General features: G+C 46.8%; 1 protein-coding gene across 2 annotated transcripts; it reads left to right on the top strand.

Annotated features, from left to right (window-relative positions):
* The first annotated feature begins 2,815 nt into the window (after positions 1-2,815).
* On the top strand, positions 2,816-14,095 carry LOC128338408 (solute carrier family 2, facilitated glucose transporter member 5-like). 2 transcript variants are annotated; one of them, XM_053280783.1, is made up of 14 exons: positions 2,844-2,905; positions 3,501-3,581; positions 3,654-3,730; positions 4,775-4,870; positions 6,298-6,458; positions 6,895-7,019; positions 8,003-8,155; positions 8,392-8,517; positions 10,537-10,724; positions 11,004-11,114; positions 11,389-11,490; positions 12,351-12,426; positions 12,546-12,673; positions 13,597-14,095. In XM_053280783.1, exons 3-14 carry the CDS (start codon positions 3,686-3,688, stop codon positions 13,768-13,770), a joined length of 1,485 nt encoding a protein of 494 aa, XP_053136758.1. In that variant the 5' UTR covers positions 2,844-2,905; positions 3,501-3,581; positions 3,654-3,685; the 3' UTR covers positions 13,771-14,095. The 2 variants fall into 2 exon arrangements, with proteins under 2 accessions (XP_053136759.1, XP_053136758.1); XM_053280784.1 differs by lacking the exon at positions 3,501-3,581 and having other exon boundaries at positions 2,816-2,905.
* The last annotated feature ends 523 nt before the right edge of the window (positions 14,096-14,618 follow it).

Raw genomic sequence — 14,618 nt, 5'->3', positions numbered from 1 at the left:
GGCAAATATAGGGACATGCTTACATCCCACTTCTCATTGAAAGGAGCACCGATAGAGTCTTTATTTGGAGGAAGTACAAAGCGGCTAGAGTTCTGCATAGCAAAAGCCAAGGAACCTATTCTCATGATCGGAGAAAGGGCTCAAAAGGGGCAAAGGAAGGCAGCCTCGAAAAGCTTACCTCCTCTGCAGACGATCGTCTCTTCCTCGATGAGGAACAGACCACTCGCCCAGATGATTGCTGGCTTCTGCCGGCAGCACAGAGTTTCTAGGGCCACGATGCCCCCAGAACTTCCATAATGCACTGTGAGAGTGCGCACAGCATTATGGGGGTCCTCCCAAGCCGATCGGGAGGCTATTCGCTTGTAGGTGCCGAGCGGACCCGCGCGGCACCTACCCACGATCAATCACGCCCCAAACCCAAACTAAGCGGCAGGCTCCCGAAGCGGGTTTGCTGCCGCTGTGAGAAACTCCCGGTGGTTCACTGGTGGTTCACCAGGCTCCCGGTGGTTCACACGCACCAAAACCAGGCTGGGCTTCCTTAGCCTGGTTTTGCCTGCATGTGTGAACGGCCCCTAAGTCTTGTTACTGCACAGCCTCTGGAAAATCCCTCTCTTAGCTCTAGGGCTTACACCCCACCTGGATGTGCTGTCCTCTGCTCTCAAGAGATGAGTCCTTTCTGCTGCAGGAGCAGCCTCATGTCCTCCTCCTCTTCCCCCAGTCTAGCTTCCAGATATTTTCAAGCAGGACCAGGGAAGGATTTAGGTCAGCTCCCATCCCTGGTTCCAGGTGCAGGGAAAGGTAGGCTGAGTAGCCCAATAAGACCTACCTAGCTAGCAGGCAAGTAGGGAGGCCAGTGGTGGCTCCTGTATTAAAAATTTTAAAACTATAAATCTAATTAAAAGCCTAGGTGAATAAATTTGTCTTCAGTGCCTTTTTAAAAAGTTGCCAGAGATGGGGAGGCTCTTATTTCAACAAGGAGCGCATTCCAAAGACCAGGGACAGCAACGGAGAAGGCCTGTTCCCAAGTAGCCGCCAGATGGGTTGGCGGCAACTACACACGAACTTCTCTAGATGATCTTAACAGGCGGTGAGGCGCATGGCGAAGAAGATGTCCTCTTAAATACCTAGGGCCTAAGCTGTTTAGGGCTTTATAGGTCATAACCAGCGCCTTGTATTTTGCCCAGAAACGTATCGGCAGCAAGTTCTAGCCCTGCTTTCAAGATGCTGCTACAAGAAGCTTCTGTGTTGGTGTACTTGGTATGACTGAGTTCTTATCAGAATGTAGCATTTGTTTGTTTTTACATCTGATCAGTTATCGCAATAAAGCTATTCATAGCCCTGGTCAGTGAATCACCATGATTCAGAACGGACATTTGTGACCATCTTGGATGATTCAGGACAGCTGGAGGGTAGAGAGACCAGAAAGCTAAATACAGTGCTCCCTCTACTTACGAAATTAATCCGTTCCGAATGCACATTTGTAAGTCGAAAAATTCGTAAGTCGAAAAGCGGTTTCCCATAGGAATGCATTGGGAACGGATTAATGCGTTCCGGAGCCTAGAAAAAAGACCCAGACCCCCAGTAAGGCTTGCAAACTGCACAGGAACGTTTCTTTTCAAGAATAAACAGGCAGTAAACAGGCAGGCAAGTCAAGGAAACCGCATGTAAAATTTGTAAGTCGAGGAAACCCCATCTAAAAATTTGTAAGTCGAGGAAACCCCATCTAAAAATTTGTAAGTCGAAAAAACTGCATCTAAAACCGGATCTAAAACTGCCGTTTGTAACTCGAAAAATACTTATGACGAGTAGTTTGTAAGTCGAGGGACCACTGTATGTGAACTTGTGTCTTTGGAAAACACTGCATCTGGCATTGTGTGAGGAGATATGGGGAGGGGGGGTCCATGATGCTTATGTCTGTGACGGGCTCCTTCACACATGCAAACCTGGCTTCACAGTTGCTGAACATACATTAGATCAACTAGACTCTAATATCTCAGATCTGCAAGTTTGAGCTATGCTTGTTCAGTGGTGAGGGAAAATCCACCCTTTGCTTGCCCAGGGAAACTCTTCTTTTGCTATCATGTCACATATTCCAAGTACAGATTAAATCCCGGGAGTTAAAAGAGCGATATAATAATTGCAATACCTAGCCTGGATCAAACAATTATTCCAATTTAGGTTTACTGTGGGTTATCGACATAAGACGTGTGATTGTGTAAACGGATGCCAAGGCGGTTTATGGCCAACAATGAATATGAGATGCTTACCTTGGTGTGGTTTCACACAATCACGCAAATGTCAGTAACCCACATTAAACCTAGATTCTAACAATTATGTGAACTAGGCCAGTGTTTTCAAGTGTTTAAACTGTATTTCACAGACATTATATTTCAATTTCTGATCCATAGCTCAGTTTCTTAGTCACTATGCTATAGGAGGGTTGTGTTCACACAGTCATGGTAATTGTGTAATTGTGTGAAGTGATAACCAGGATCCTTGAACCAGGATCTGATCCTGATTATCTATCTTGGTTAAATGTGGTTTAGCCACAGCAGTTTGACCAGATTACCTGGAAATTCCAGGTTCTTACAATCAACTCCACAGGGCTCAGTGGTCCTGGTTCCCTCTTTAACCACAATTGCCATGATTGTGTGAACGCAGCCTTGATCTATTACACAGATACTTATTCTGCATTAAATTATTGTGCAGCTATATGCTCCTGCATCTGCCTCCTTTCTTTCAGACATTATGCCTTTTCTCAGCTCTCTCAACTGTCAACAGCTTCCCTTCTCCCAGAACCTTCCAGCATCCTTCTCCTGATTGGCTCTTGCAATGCCATGAGTCTTCCGAGTTTATTATTTCAAGAGAAAACAGGGCTTGGATGACTTCTCTTCAGAAAGCTACGGTGAGGCTGCGTGGTCTTTTCTTGTTTGTACCCAAACATCTGCGTGGAGATTACCCTACACAGGGTGGAGTAGCTGCCTATAGAGAGACTCCACAAATACCCACATCTGGATTTGTTTAAACAATCAATTTTTCTGGGCTGTAAACCTCTGAACTCTGATCTCTATAGCTTGTAACTGTTAAGAATTCCCTCCCATGAATGCTTTGTACCTCAGGATATTTTATTTATTTTTATTGTTAAATTTATACCCCGCCTTTCATTAAGAAAATCCCAAGGCGGCCCACAATAAAATTTAAAAACAAGGTTATTTAAAAGACACATTAAAATATTAATCTAAAAAATTTAAAAACAAATCTGATTTAAAAATAAATTAAATTAAAACACTAGCATTAAAATATAGTGATAGCCACTAGCTTAAACTGCTTTCTTTTTTCCCTTTTTTTAAAAAGATTTAAGGAAATTCACAGAAGGAGCTAGGTCTTTCAGCAGCTATTAGCCATGCTAGCCAAATGGGACCTCCATGTTCAGAGGTCCAATTAACAGATGCTGAGAGACAGTCAATAAGAATAGGGCATTTCCTTTGTTTCATGCTTAGGAGTTTCCCAGAAACATCGGACTAACAGCTGTTAGCAACTAGATGCCAAACTTGATGGTCCCTTGGGTCTCATAGAGCAAGGTAATCCTCATGTTTTTAAGTAATCTGAAAGCATCACTAAACTCCTGACAAAATTTCCCTGTTCTCCTACAGCTGAGTTCAATTCCTGACATATTCGAGAAAGCATGACCACGATACAGCCGATAGAAGAGGCCACATACAAGAAAAGGGTGAGTTTGAAGGGTTTACCTATCCTGCCAAGTGAATGGATGCGATGATCCAGGTTAACATGCAGTTGTTTTCCAGGCTGCAGACTGGGCCAACATGCAAGTCACTAAAAGAAATCTATTGTTTGTAGCAAATGTTGTAAGGTGGGGCAACAGGGAAGGAAAAACAGAGACAAGGAAATAAATATGAGACAGGGGGTTCATACCTCCTGTTTGCCCACAATATGAGTTGGGCTGTTTGGAGCATTCCCACTCGAACACCCCCAAACCCTCAAGGCAAGGCAAAGCTTGAGTGGAACTCTCAACTAGTTGAGCTCCCTCCCACACCCTCTTCCTTGTCATGCCTCTTCCTTCCCCAGCCCTAAGATTTTGGGGATGGAGTTATAGCTCAGTGGTCGAGCATCTGCTTTGCATGCCCCTGCTAACTTGGCAAAGAGGCACCTTTTAACGTGGTGATTCTCTTTATTTAGCAGGGGGAGAGTAACTGGCCCTCTCCACCCCCAGCACGGGACCTCCAGTGACTGTTGCTGGTGTCTCTCTTATGTTTCTTTTTAGATTGTGAGCCCTTTGGGGACAGGGAGCCATCTTATTTATTTATTATTTCTCTGTGTAAACCTCCCTGAGCCATTTTTGGAAGGGTGGTATAGAAATTGAATGAATGAATGAATGAATGAGTCATTGCAGCACAGAGTCACGACGTGGCAACACACGGTCCAGGAACCTGCTTTTCAGGTGCTCCTGCACCCAAAACCCAGGTTAAGCGGCGGGCGACCCAAGAGGGTTTGCTGCCGTGCCACCACCAGGAACTATGCAGCTCCCAGCAGATCTCATGTGCAGTGAAAACCGGGCTGGGCTCCCTTCGCCCCGTTTCCCCTGCATGTGAGAACAGCCTCAAACTGTTCTGGAAACAACTGGACAATCAAGAGTACAAGAAGTCACATCTGCATGCAATATCTGGATGTCTGACCTCTCTTTTTATTCTGTGTTCGTTTGTGAATGGTTTGCCCTGTGCACCCAGGCTTCAGCGTCTACCATTCCTTCCCACAGAGGATGACAAAATGCCTTTTCCTGGTGACGGTAGTTTCCAGCTTTGGGTCTCTCCAATATGGTTACAACCTGTGGGTGGTCTACTCCCCATCTGTGGTAAGTTGGCCTTGCAGTGTGATTTCTTCTTAAAGCAGCAGTTAATGGGTAAGTTTCAACAGTGTCTATGTACCGAGGATATTTACTGTTTCTGATACTTGTCCCTTTTGTCTTTAGGGGAGATGTTGGGGGTACCTTTTAACATTTTGTCAGCGTATACACATTATCACTAATGTCTAGAGTTCTGGTACTTTCCTGTCCCCCTCCTCATCCTCCTCATCCCCCTCCTCATCCTCCGGTGAGCTCTATGGCTGCCGATCATTTGTACTGCCAGCTCCACTCCTCCTTTTCCTCTTGCTGCCCACAGCCAGAGCAAATGGAGCGGGCAGTGAAAGGGCTGGCAGCTGGAATGTGTGGGCTCTCTAGCCGCCCTGCAATTTTGCAGCCCCCAGCCCCAATCCCCTTCTCACTGCAGCAGAGGGACTAGAGGAGAGAAAGAGGGCGAGAGGGGACAAATGTGTCGGGGGGGGGAAGCAACCAGTTGGGGGCACTACGGAGGGCATTGTGCCCAGGGCCCCCTCAAAGGTGCAACTGGGAAAGGTTCCAGCCTAGCTTTCTCCTAAATATCACATGTTTGTTCTCTATGTAATGGGATACTTTTTAAAATGTGTCTGGTCTGTACCACTTGAACAGGGAGGCTGAAACTATACAAATACGAAACGACAGAAATACGAAGCTCTCTCCAACATAGGAAACTAGCATGCTGGGGGGAAGACTCTAGCCCAACTCCCTCTCTGACATGCTAGCTTTCTGTGTCTGAGAGTTCCCTGTTTTGGAGCCCAGCTTGAGACCCCTAGGGGTGTATGGAAAGCAAAGGCATAGGGCAAGAACTGAGACCAGGACATGTCTCTGTTCTTGAGAAAAGAGCTGGAGGGCCACTTCACGCCTTAAAAAGTGATATGGACTAGGACCGGGGAGACCCAAGTTCAAATCCCCATTCAGCCATGATACTTGGTGGGTGACTCTGGGCCAGTCACTTCTCTCTCAGCCTAACGTACTTCACAGGGTTGTTATATTATTTATTATTTTATTTATTCGATTTCTATACCGCCCTTCCAAAAATGGCTCAGGGTGGTTTACACAGAGAAACATCAAATAAATAAGATAAATAAAATGGAGAAACTTAAGTATGTAGTACCCCGCTCTGGGCTCCTTGGAGGAAGAGCGGGATATAAAATATAATGATGATGATGATGATGATGAAGAAGAAGAAGAAGAAGAAGAAGAAGAAGAAGAAGAAGAAGAAGAAGAAGAAGAAGAAGAAGAAGAAGAAGAAGAAGAAGAAGAAGAAGAAGAACATTCGCTGGGCAACCCAGATTGGCAGCTGCCCATTCTCATGCATACATTCAGTCACAAACCCAGAACTCTTGCCCCGTAATGTGCGGAAAGGCCTTCGTGCCCATTTTCCTGTGCTTCTCCCCTACCAGCTCCTACAAGACTTCTACAATGTATCCTACGGAGAGAAGAGCATTCTCAACAAGGACCCAAACTACACTTCGTTCCTGACGGGCGTCACCATTGCTTTGTTCCCGCTGGGAGGCATTGTTGGGTCTCTTTTGGTTGGCTTCCTCGTGGATAAATATGGCAGGTATAGAGAGAACATTGTCCTTGGTGAGCTAGCTGTCCTGAGGCCTCACTGAGTGCTGCCAGTGTAAGGTTGCTCATTCTGACCATTGCAGTTCCATAGTTTCCTCCCTTCCCACCCCTCCTCTCTTAAGGTTGTGTGTGTGTTGGGCCGTCGAGTTGGTGTCGACTCCTGGCAGCCACAGAGCCCTGTGGTTTTCGTGGTAGAATACAGGAGGGGTTGACCATTGCCTTCTCCCACGCAGTATGAGATGATGCCTTTCAGCATCTTCCTATATCGCTGCTGCCCGATAGAGGAGTTTCCCATATTCTGGGAAACACACCAGCAGGGATTTGAACCGACAGCCCCCTGCTCTCTAGGCAGCTCACCTTCCCACAGGGTTGCTATACATTTATTGGCATCTCCCTACCACCCCCACCCCTTTTCGCTCTCTTTTCAGGAAGGGTACCTTGGTGATCAACAGCTTTCTGTCCATCATTGGTGCTGTCCTCATGGGTTGTGTCAAAGTGATACGGGCCTATGAATTCACCATGGTTACACGCTTGGTCATTGGAATATGTGCAGGTGAGTCATGTTCCTGGGGGCGGTGGGGAAGGTGATGTGCCTGAAATGCTTGCTCTTTGATCTGAGACCTTTGCCTTATAATCGGCTTTAGATTACTTTGTAGCTACTTAGCAGTAAATAGAAAAAAATAAAGTTTTGGCCGCTGCAGTTCCTATTGCCAAAGAGACATGACGTTTGTCTAAACTGAGCAGCAGCTTAGCTCATCTGAAAAGGGGACTCTGTTGCAGCAATAGCACCAGGGAAAGCTTTGCCAATATATGTGGTTCTCTCACACATCACTATCTCTGCAGAGCTCTGACTCAAATCAAACCCCCAGAATTTCTACTGCCTCTCCAGAATCATATTATGCAAAGTTCAAGCCATACATAAAGCTGGGAGATGGTGACTTTTCATGAACACAGGAACACAGAAAGGTCTGAGTCATTGTTGCTTATTCTAGATTAGCCCAATGGCCTCATACCATCTAAATGCAAGAGGGCACAATATCTGAAGAATATTTCAGAGTTGGCAAGCAGTATTTAGAACACCTCTTTGGGAGCCTTTGAGGGATCTGATTTTGTGTTGATGTTGAGATAATTTTCACCAGTGTACCCATGGCATTGGACACCATGGCCCTGTCCACTTTCTCCACAAGAACACTCTATGTGTCTCCCCAGTCCTGGTCCAACACTCTAACCACTACACCACACTGAGGCACTTCACACAATCGGTGTTACAGAGCCGGCAGCCTCCCGGCGGGAGTTTCCTCATGTGTTGCCGCGGCAGCACACAATCAACCAAATGGGGTTAGCGGAGCACTCACTCCGCTAACGTCATTTAAGGGGAGGGGTGGTTTTTGCAGTTTGCTGCCGGGAGCCGCACAGTTCCAGCTAGGCTCCTTTAGCCCGATTTCCCCTGGTCTTGGGAATAGCTTCACTGGCTCATCTGTTTCTACACACTTGACACCCATCCTGTGAATTATCCCTTGATTTATCCCTTACCAGGTATATTCTCCACTGCAATCCCCATGTACCTCGCGGAGATCTCCCCTGAAAATCTGAGGGGAAGCATTGTCATGACACCCCACCTCTTCCTCATCCTTGGTGTCCTGGCAGCTCAGATACTTGCTCTTCGTGAAATCCTGGGGACCCACGAAGGTAAATCAGAGGATATATTCTCTAGTATTGTCCTCATAGTGTTGTGCCTCGCAGAGGTCTCCTCCCAAAGCTTGAGGGGGATCATCAATGTGGTGACTACATTTTTTCCTCAACACTGACATCCTCGAGGTTCAGATTCTTGGTCTTCCTGAAATCATGGGGAACCTTGAAGAGAAAACAGAGGGATGCATCCTTGGGCCTGCAGCCGATCAGATATGTTGTATCTTCTTGTGCAGGTTGGCCCATATTGATGTGCCTTGTTGGGATCCTGGCATTGTTTCAGATGATAATACTGCCCAACTTTCCTGAAAGTCCTAGGTATCTTTTGATACAGAAAAAGGATGAAGAAAAAGCAAGGAATGGTATAATGGCTCTAATTGCTTTTGTGTGTGAATATCCTTTGTTGCTGTAATAATCCTCAGGCTGAAGAGATTTTCCCACCACCCAATGTAACTCCAGTGTTGACCCCTCTCACAAGATCTCATAGTTCTAACATTACCAGATCGCTGTGGTTATACCCATATTGTTGTTTATATATGGCCATGGTGCATCCTCTCTAATAAAACGCTTGGTGTCCGTCCGTGGACGGACACCAAGCGTGTGTCCGTGCCTCCCTGCCCTGTTCTGCGCCTGCGTGAAGCGCAGGCGCAGAACAGGGCAAGGGAGACATGACGGCCGGCACCCGGTGGCCATCTTGGGCGGCCAGAAGCGGCCGCCCCGAAGAAGCCGGGAATGCGGGGAAGGAGGAGACTGGCCGAGGCGGCGGCAAAGCCGCCGCCTCGGCCAGAGGACGCAGCGCGGCCAAGGTGGCGGTGGAGCCGCGCCGCCGAAGCCAGGCGGGGGGAGGAGGCGACGGGGTAAGCCGGCCGAGGCGGCGGCAGAGCCGCCACCGAGGCCTGGTGCCGCCGCCGCAGCCAGGCGGCTGCGAGTCCTTGGGGCCCTTGCCCGTCCGGGGAGACCGGCCGGGAATGTGAGGCGGGGGCGGACCGGACCGGCAGCGGCGCCCCCAGAATCTGCCCGGCCGCCGCCACCGCCCACTCTCCCGCCCTCCCAGCTGCCCAAATACTCCTTCCCCGCTCCCCCACGCAAATGATTAAGGGCCAAAACGGCCCAGAAGAATGCCTCCGCGGCCGCCGCCATGGCCGCCAACCGCCCTCCCAGCTGGCCGAGACTTCCTTACCCAAAGCAGCCCGCGACAGTCGGGCGATCAAAAATCCATTTTTTGCGAAGAAGAGAGGAGCTCCCGAACAGAGCTCCTCTCTGTGCTAAGCCAATGCCCAAACTGCTGCTATGGACGCAAAGGACGCAATAGGCGTCCTTTGCGTCCATAGCAGCAGTTTGGGCATTGGCTTAACACAGAGAGGAGCTCTGTTCGGGAGCTCCTCTCTTCTTCGCAAAAAATGGATTTTTGATCGCCCGACTGTCGCGGGCTGCTTTGGGTAAGGAAGTCTCGGTCAGCTGGGAGGGCGTGGGCGGGGGAGGCCAGAGGAAGTGGGGGGGGGGAAACTCTCCCCTACTAGCGCCCGTTATCACAACGGGCCTGAAAACACTAGTTGTATATATAATATACATATAAATACAGTTTCCCTCAATTTACATTTATTTAAAGTCATCAACAGGAAGCCAGTTTCACTCTTTAAACCAGGCCTTGCTTTCTGTGGCTCCCTTGCTCAGCGAGTTAGACTGTAGCTGTCAAGCAGGGTCTTTACCGTGATAGCCCCAAGGCTGTGGGGCAATCTTCCACTTGAAGTACCTCTATAAACTTTACTGCCTTTTCTAGTTGGAGTTTGGTTTGGCCAGTTAGGAATTTTGTTAGGCATTTCTTTACATCCTTCAGTGCTATTCTCATTGTTTCTAACAGCCTGCATTTAGAGTTCTAATGTTTTTATCTCTGTTTAATAAGCTACTTTGGAAAAGAGGACTAAACATGGTTTGCATAAATAGACGGAGTTTTGTACAGGGGGTTCCTTAACAACAACAACAACAAAAAAGGCAGATCTCTGCCCCAAAGGAGCTTACAGAGGAACTGGAGAGGCGAGGGAACCAATAGAATCACATGGAATTGAAGCCATAGATGAATGGCAACCATGCCAGGCCTGCAATGTAGGGTTGGCTACAGAGGATGCTAACATGGGTCTCTTTCCAAGACTAGAAAAGGGGTCTGCCACCCAGGACGTGTCAGCACGTTTTCTTTACATGAATGTCAAAAGCGGCACGAGAGGGTTCTCTGTATGCTCCTCCTCTTCTGCATAAAGTGGGTCTGCGAAGAGCCCTTGGTCAAAGGGCCCCAAACTGGTTGAGTAGGGTACCTGGAAGTCTCCCCACCATTGAGCCCCCCCCACACACACCCTGTCCAACTCCAACTCTTTCCTCCCATTCAGCCTTGAAGAAACTGAGAGACCAGGATGATGTGGAAAATGAGATGGAAGAGTTCCGCCAGGAGGACCTTGCAGACAAGTCAGAAAAGCAGATGAATTCACTTAAGCTACTCTGCTTTGCAAGCCTACGGTGGCAGGTCATCTCTGTAATCGTCTTGACCGCTGGGCAGCAGCTCACTGGTGTCAATGCAGTAAGTAATGCGGGATCCCAAGCAGTTCAGAGGCCCAGCCAAGAAAACGGTGTGCACTGGGGCTCCCCCCCCCCCCCCCGCTACCAGAATAAACGTTCGGAGACCTGAGCTGCCAATTCTAAAGGATATCCTGATCTAGCAGAGCTGCTCTGACAATATTCAAGATTAAGGGCAGGCTGATGTCCAGGGTTCGGGACAGAGTTCTTTAATTCTCTCAGACTCTCTGCAGTAGGTTATTCTGTGCAGCTAAAACATTTGGCTGCTGCACTTTGATTTCAGGCATACTTTTATACGGAGAGGATCTATACGTCGACAAGGATTGGCTTGGACAACGTACGGTACATCAGTATATGCTCAACCGCTCTTCTCATCTTATCAATCTCACTAGGGGTAAGTCTGTCTCTCCTCCCTTTTAAATCTCTAAATCCGGTCTGCTCTCCTGCGTGCTTGTCTTCCCTATGCACTTTTATAGTGGTCTCATGCCAGTTTTGATGCCAAGGCTTTCCTCCAAGAATCCTGGGAACTATAGCTAGACACGGAATCTAAGAATCCTTGGTTAAAGAGCTGTATATAATTGCACATAATGCCTGGCTGCTGGTTAGCCTTAGGAGCTGTACTCACATTTACTCACTTTCATTCACTTTCCTGCCTTTATATTCTCTAGATGGTTTTGACTGAAGTTGTGGGGCGGAGGCTTCTGCTTCTCATTGGCTTCGCAAGCTGTGCCCTGTTTGGTGTTCTGTTATGCATTACCATTCCATATCAGGTTTGTAATTTAAAACTTCAGGCATTACCATTATACAACAGACGACCCTCTGGCATGCTCCCTATAACCAGGGCTGAGCCTCCCCACAGAATGTGGGGTGAAATGTTGGTCAAATACAAAAAGAACTGCCTTTTAAGAGTTTGATTTGTGGACCATCTTGAGACTACTGTTATAGGTGTTATATAAAATATAGTAAATTATTTATTATTATTATTATTATTATTATTATTATTAACCATAAATAACTTTTTGTCATCCCTAAAATAATTAATTGATTGATTGATTGATTAAGTGCCATCAAGTTGGTGTTGACTCTTAGTGACCACATAGATAGATTCTCTCCAGGATTATCTGTCTTCAATTTGGCCTTGAAGGTCTCTCAGTGGTCTATTCATTGCTGTTGTAATCGAGTCCATCCACCTTGCTGCTAGTCGTCCTCTTCTTCTCTTTCCTTCAACTTTCCCCAGCATTATAGACTTCTCAAGGGAGCTGGGTCTTTGCATAATGTGTCTAAAGTATGATAGTTTGAGCCTGGTCATTTGTGCCTCAAGTAAAATAATACATGACAGAAATGTTATTTTCAGCTCACTTGGATTTTGTGCAGTGGATTAAAGTGGGCAGAAGTTTAACTTCCACTACAGATCTTTCCTGCTCACTTGGATCTTTCCTGCTCACTCCAATATCACATATTTCAAAATGGACTGAGTTCTTTATGTTCCGTGATACCTCTTCCTTTTTATGGGCCGGTGATACTGTTAAATGAGGGATTTCATTGGCAAAGGAGGGACATCCCTTAAGATAAGGGGCGCCTAGCAAACACATTTCTGCACAACTGAAACATGACCAACTTTCTCCAACAGAAAAACCTCTCATGGGTGGCATACCTCAACACAATATTCGTTGATTTATTCCTCTGTGGACAGGCACTTGGGCCAGGTAAGTAATCAGATTATGTACTGAGCTCTTTGAAGGAAGCACAAGATACGAATGCAACAGATAAATTGTGAGTCAATAAAAATTAGCACTCAGTGCTTTGATCTTTCTTTCCCCCGAAGCTTCTATTCCCAATGTGATAACAGCGGAACTGTTCCTTCAATCATCTCGATCCTCAGGCTATGTGATTGGAGGATTTGTGCACTGGTTCTTGTACTTTTTGACAGGCGTGACATTCCTTCATGTAGAGGTAAGTGATTGTGCGGATCAGTTTAATGGCAAATAGAAAGAGTGAACTAGTAACTCAGCACCAACATCCCAAAAGTTTCAGATGAACCCATGTTCTTAGGCTGATCCACTCTTCATCATCATCTGTTCCCCCGACAAATTCAAGCCAGTAATTTTTCTTTATAATATAATTTTCAGGGCATTCCATGAATGTACATCTTCTGTAGATGTACAGACTGCATGTGACAATTGTAAGATATTCCTCAAGGGGATGGGCCACTATTGGAAGACCATCTGCCTGCTTGCCTTTAGAAGGTTCCTCCCTGACATCTCCAAGATAGGGCTGAAAGAGACTCCTGTCCTGCCTGCAACCTTAGAGAAGCCACTGCCAGTCTGTGTAGTCAAGACTGAGCTAGATGGACAATTGGGGGACTATTCACATGACCACACGAGCTGGCAGGTGGACAGCTTGCAGGGGGAGGCAGGTTTTAACCCACCTTCCCCCACAAGATCACTTTTAGCCCCTGCTGCATGCAAGCCACACACTCACACAACCCACACTCTCTCTGATGGGCTTGCATTTTCTTTCAAACATAGCAATTTGAAGCTACAGTAGGAAGAAATCTGGATTGGGACTTTGGCAGTTTAAGGATCCCAAATTCCTCGTGGCTGCTCTTTGACACACGGGAGTGGTGGGGGGGGAGCTCCCTTTGGTGCCTGATCCCTCCTCTCCCACACCTGCTATTTTAGAAAGAAAAGCTAAGCCTGTCAGTGCTAATGATGGGCTTAGCAAAATATGCAGCATGGCCCTAAGTGCGGATTAAAATAAGGAGATAACCCTGCCCCAGGTTCCTTGGAAGAAGGGATCCAGGAAGACACATATGCAATAACTGAACAACATTGTAGTCATACCTCTCTCCCCTCCCTTTTTATTTTCATTTACAGGACAATCTTGGATCCAGCAGCTTCCTCCTGTTCTTGCCAGCGTGCATAATTGCCTTTATTTACACCTTCAAGGTTGTCCCAGAAACCAAGAACAAAAGCTTTCTGGATATCAGGAGGTTCATTTTAATTCAGAACGCCAAGAGGATACTGGTCAAATCACAGACAATTGGATAGAAACTCTGGAAGCACTTAAGGCACCATTTTATAATTTTTTTGTGAAGCAAAAGACACAGAACAACCCTTAGCCATTGTTCTTCAACTGTCTTGGCCGCATTGATGATAAGGGTTCTTCCTGGTCTACAGGAACAGCTTTTTAGTACTAAAGAGACTCTCTGCTCCTCTGCCATGAGAAATGAGACAGGTCAAGAAAGACAGAGAGCTGCTGCATCTTCTTAGTTGCTTTCGCTTTCAGGTTTTGGTATTCCTTTACAAAGATTGGTGATCAATATTTGGGTTTTATGTATTTTATTTTATTTTAATTATATGGAATTGCCTAACATGAGCCAGACTATCTTTCCACCTAGGAACACAGGAAGGTGCCTTAGACCAAGTCAGACCACTGGTCCACCTAGCTCATGATTGTCTACACTGACTGGTAGCAGCTTCTCCAAGGTTGCAGGCAGCAGTCTCTCCCAGCCCTACCTGGAGATGCCGCCAGGGTTTGAACCTGGGACCTTCTGCATGCAGAGCAGGTGCTCTTCCTGTGAACTCCGGCCCTATCCCCAGAGGTGACAGACATGGGTCTCCCATTCAGACACTGACCACAACAAGACCTGCTTAGCTTTAGCAAGGAAGCTGTCAGAGTCTAAGCACAGCTGTCAAGACACCAGCATGCGAATACAGACTGGTGGCGTTGTTAATCATATCTAGTACATTTTAGGGTCTAAATCTCTTTACAGTACTAAACTTTATCCTCACAGCAGCCCTTTTAGGTAGCCTAAGCTGAGGACTATCAAGCAGAAGGTTGCCAGTTCTGGGGATTATGGGAGTTGAAGTCCAATAACATCTGGGGACCCAAGGTT

This window comes from Hemicordylus capensis, chromosome 16, assembly GCF_027244095.1.
Source record: "Hemicordylus capensis ecotype Gifberg chromosome 16, rHemCap1.1.pri, whole genome shotgun sequence".
NCBI lineage: Eukaryota > Metazoa > Chordata > Lepidosauria > Squamata > Cordylidae > Hemicordylus > Hemicordylus capensis.
Note: the sequence above shows the minus strand (reverse complement) of the source record. Positions and strands in the feature narration are given on the sequence as shown.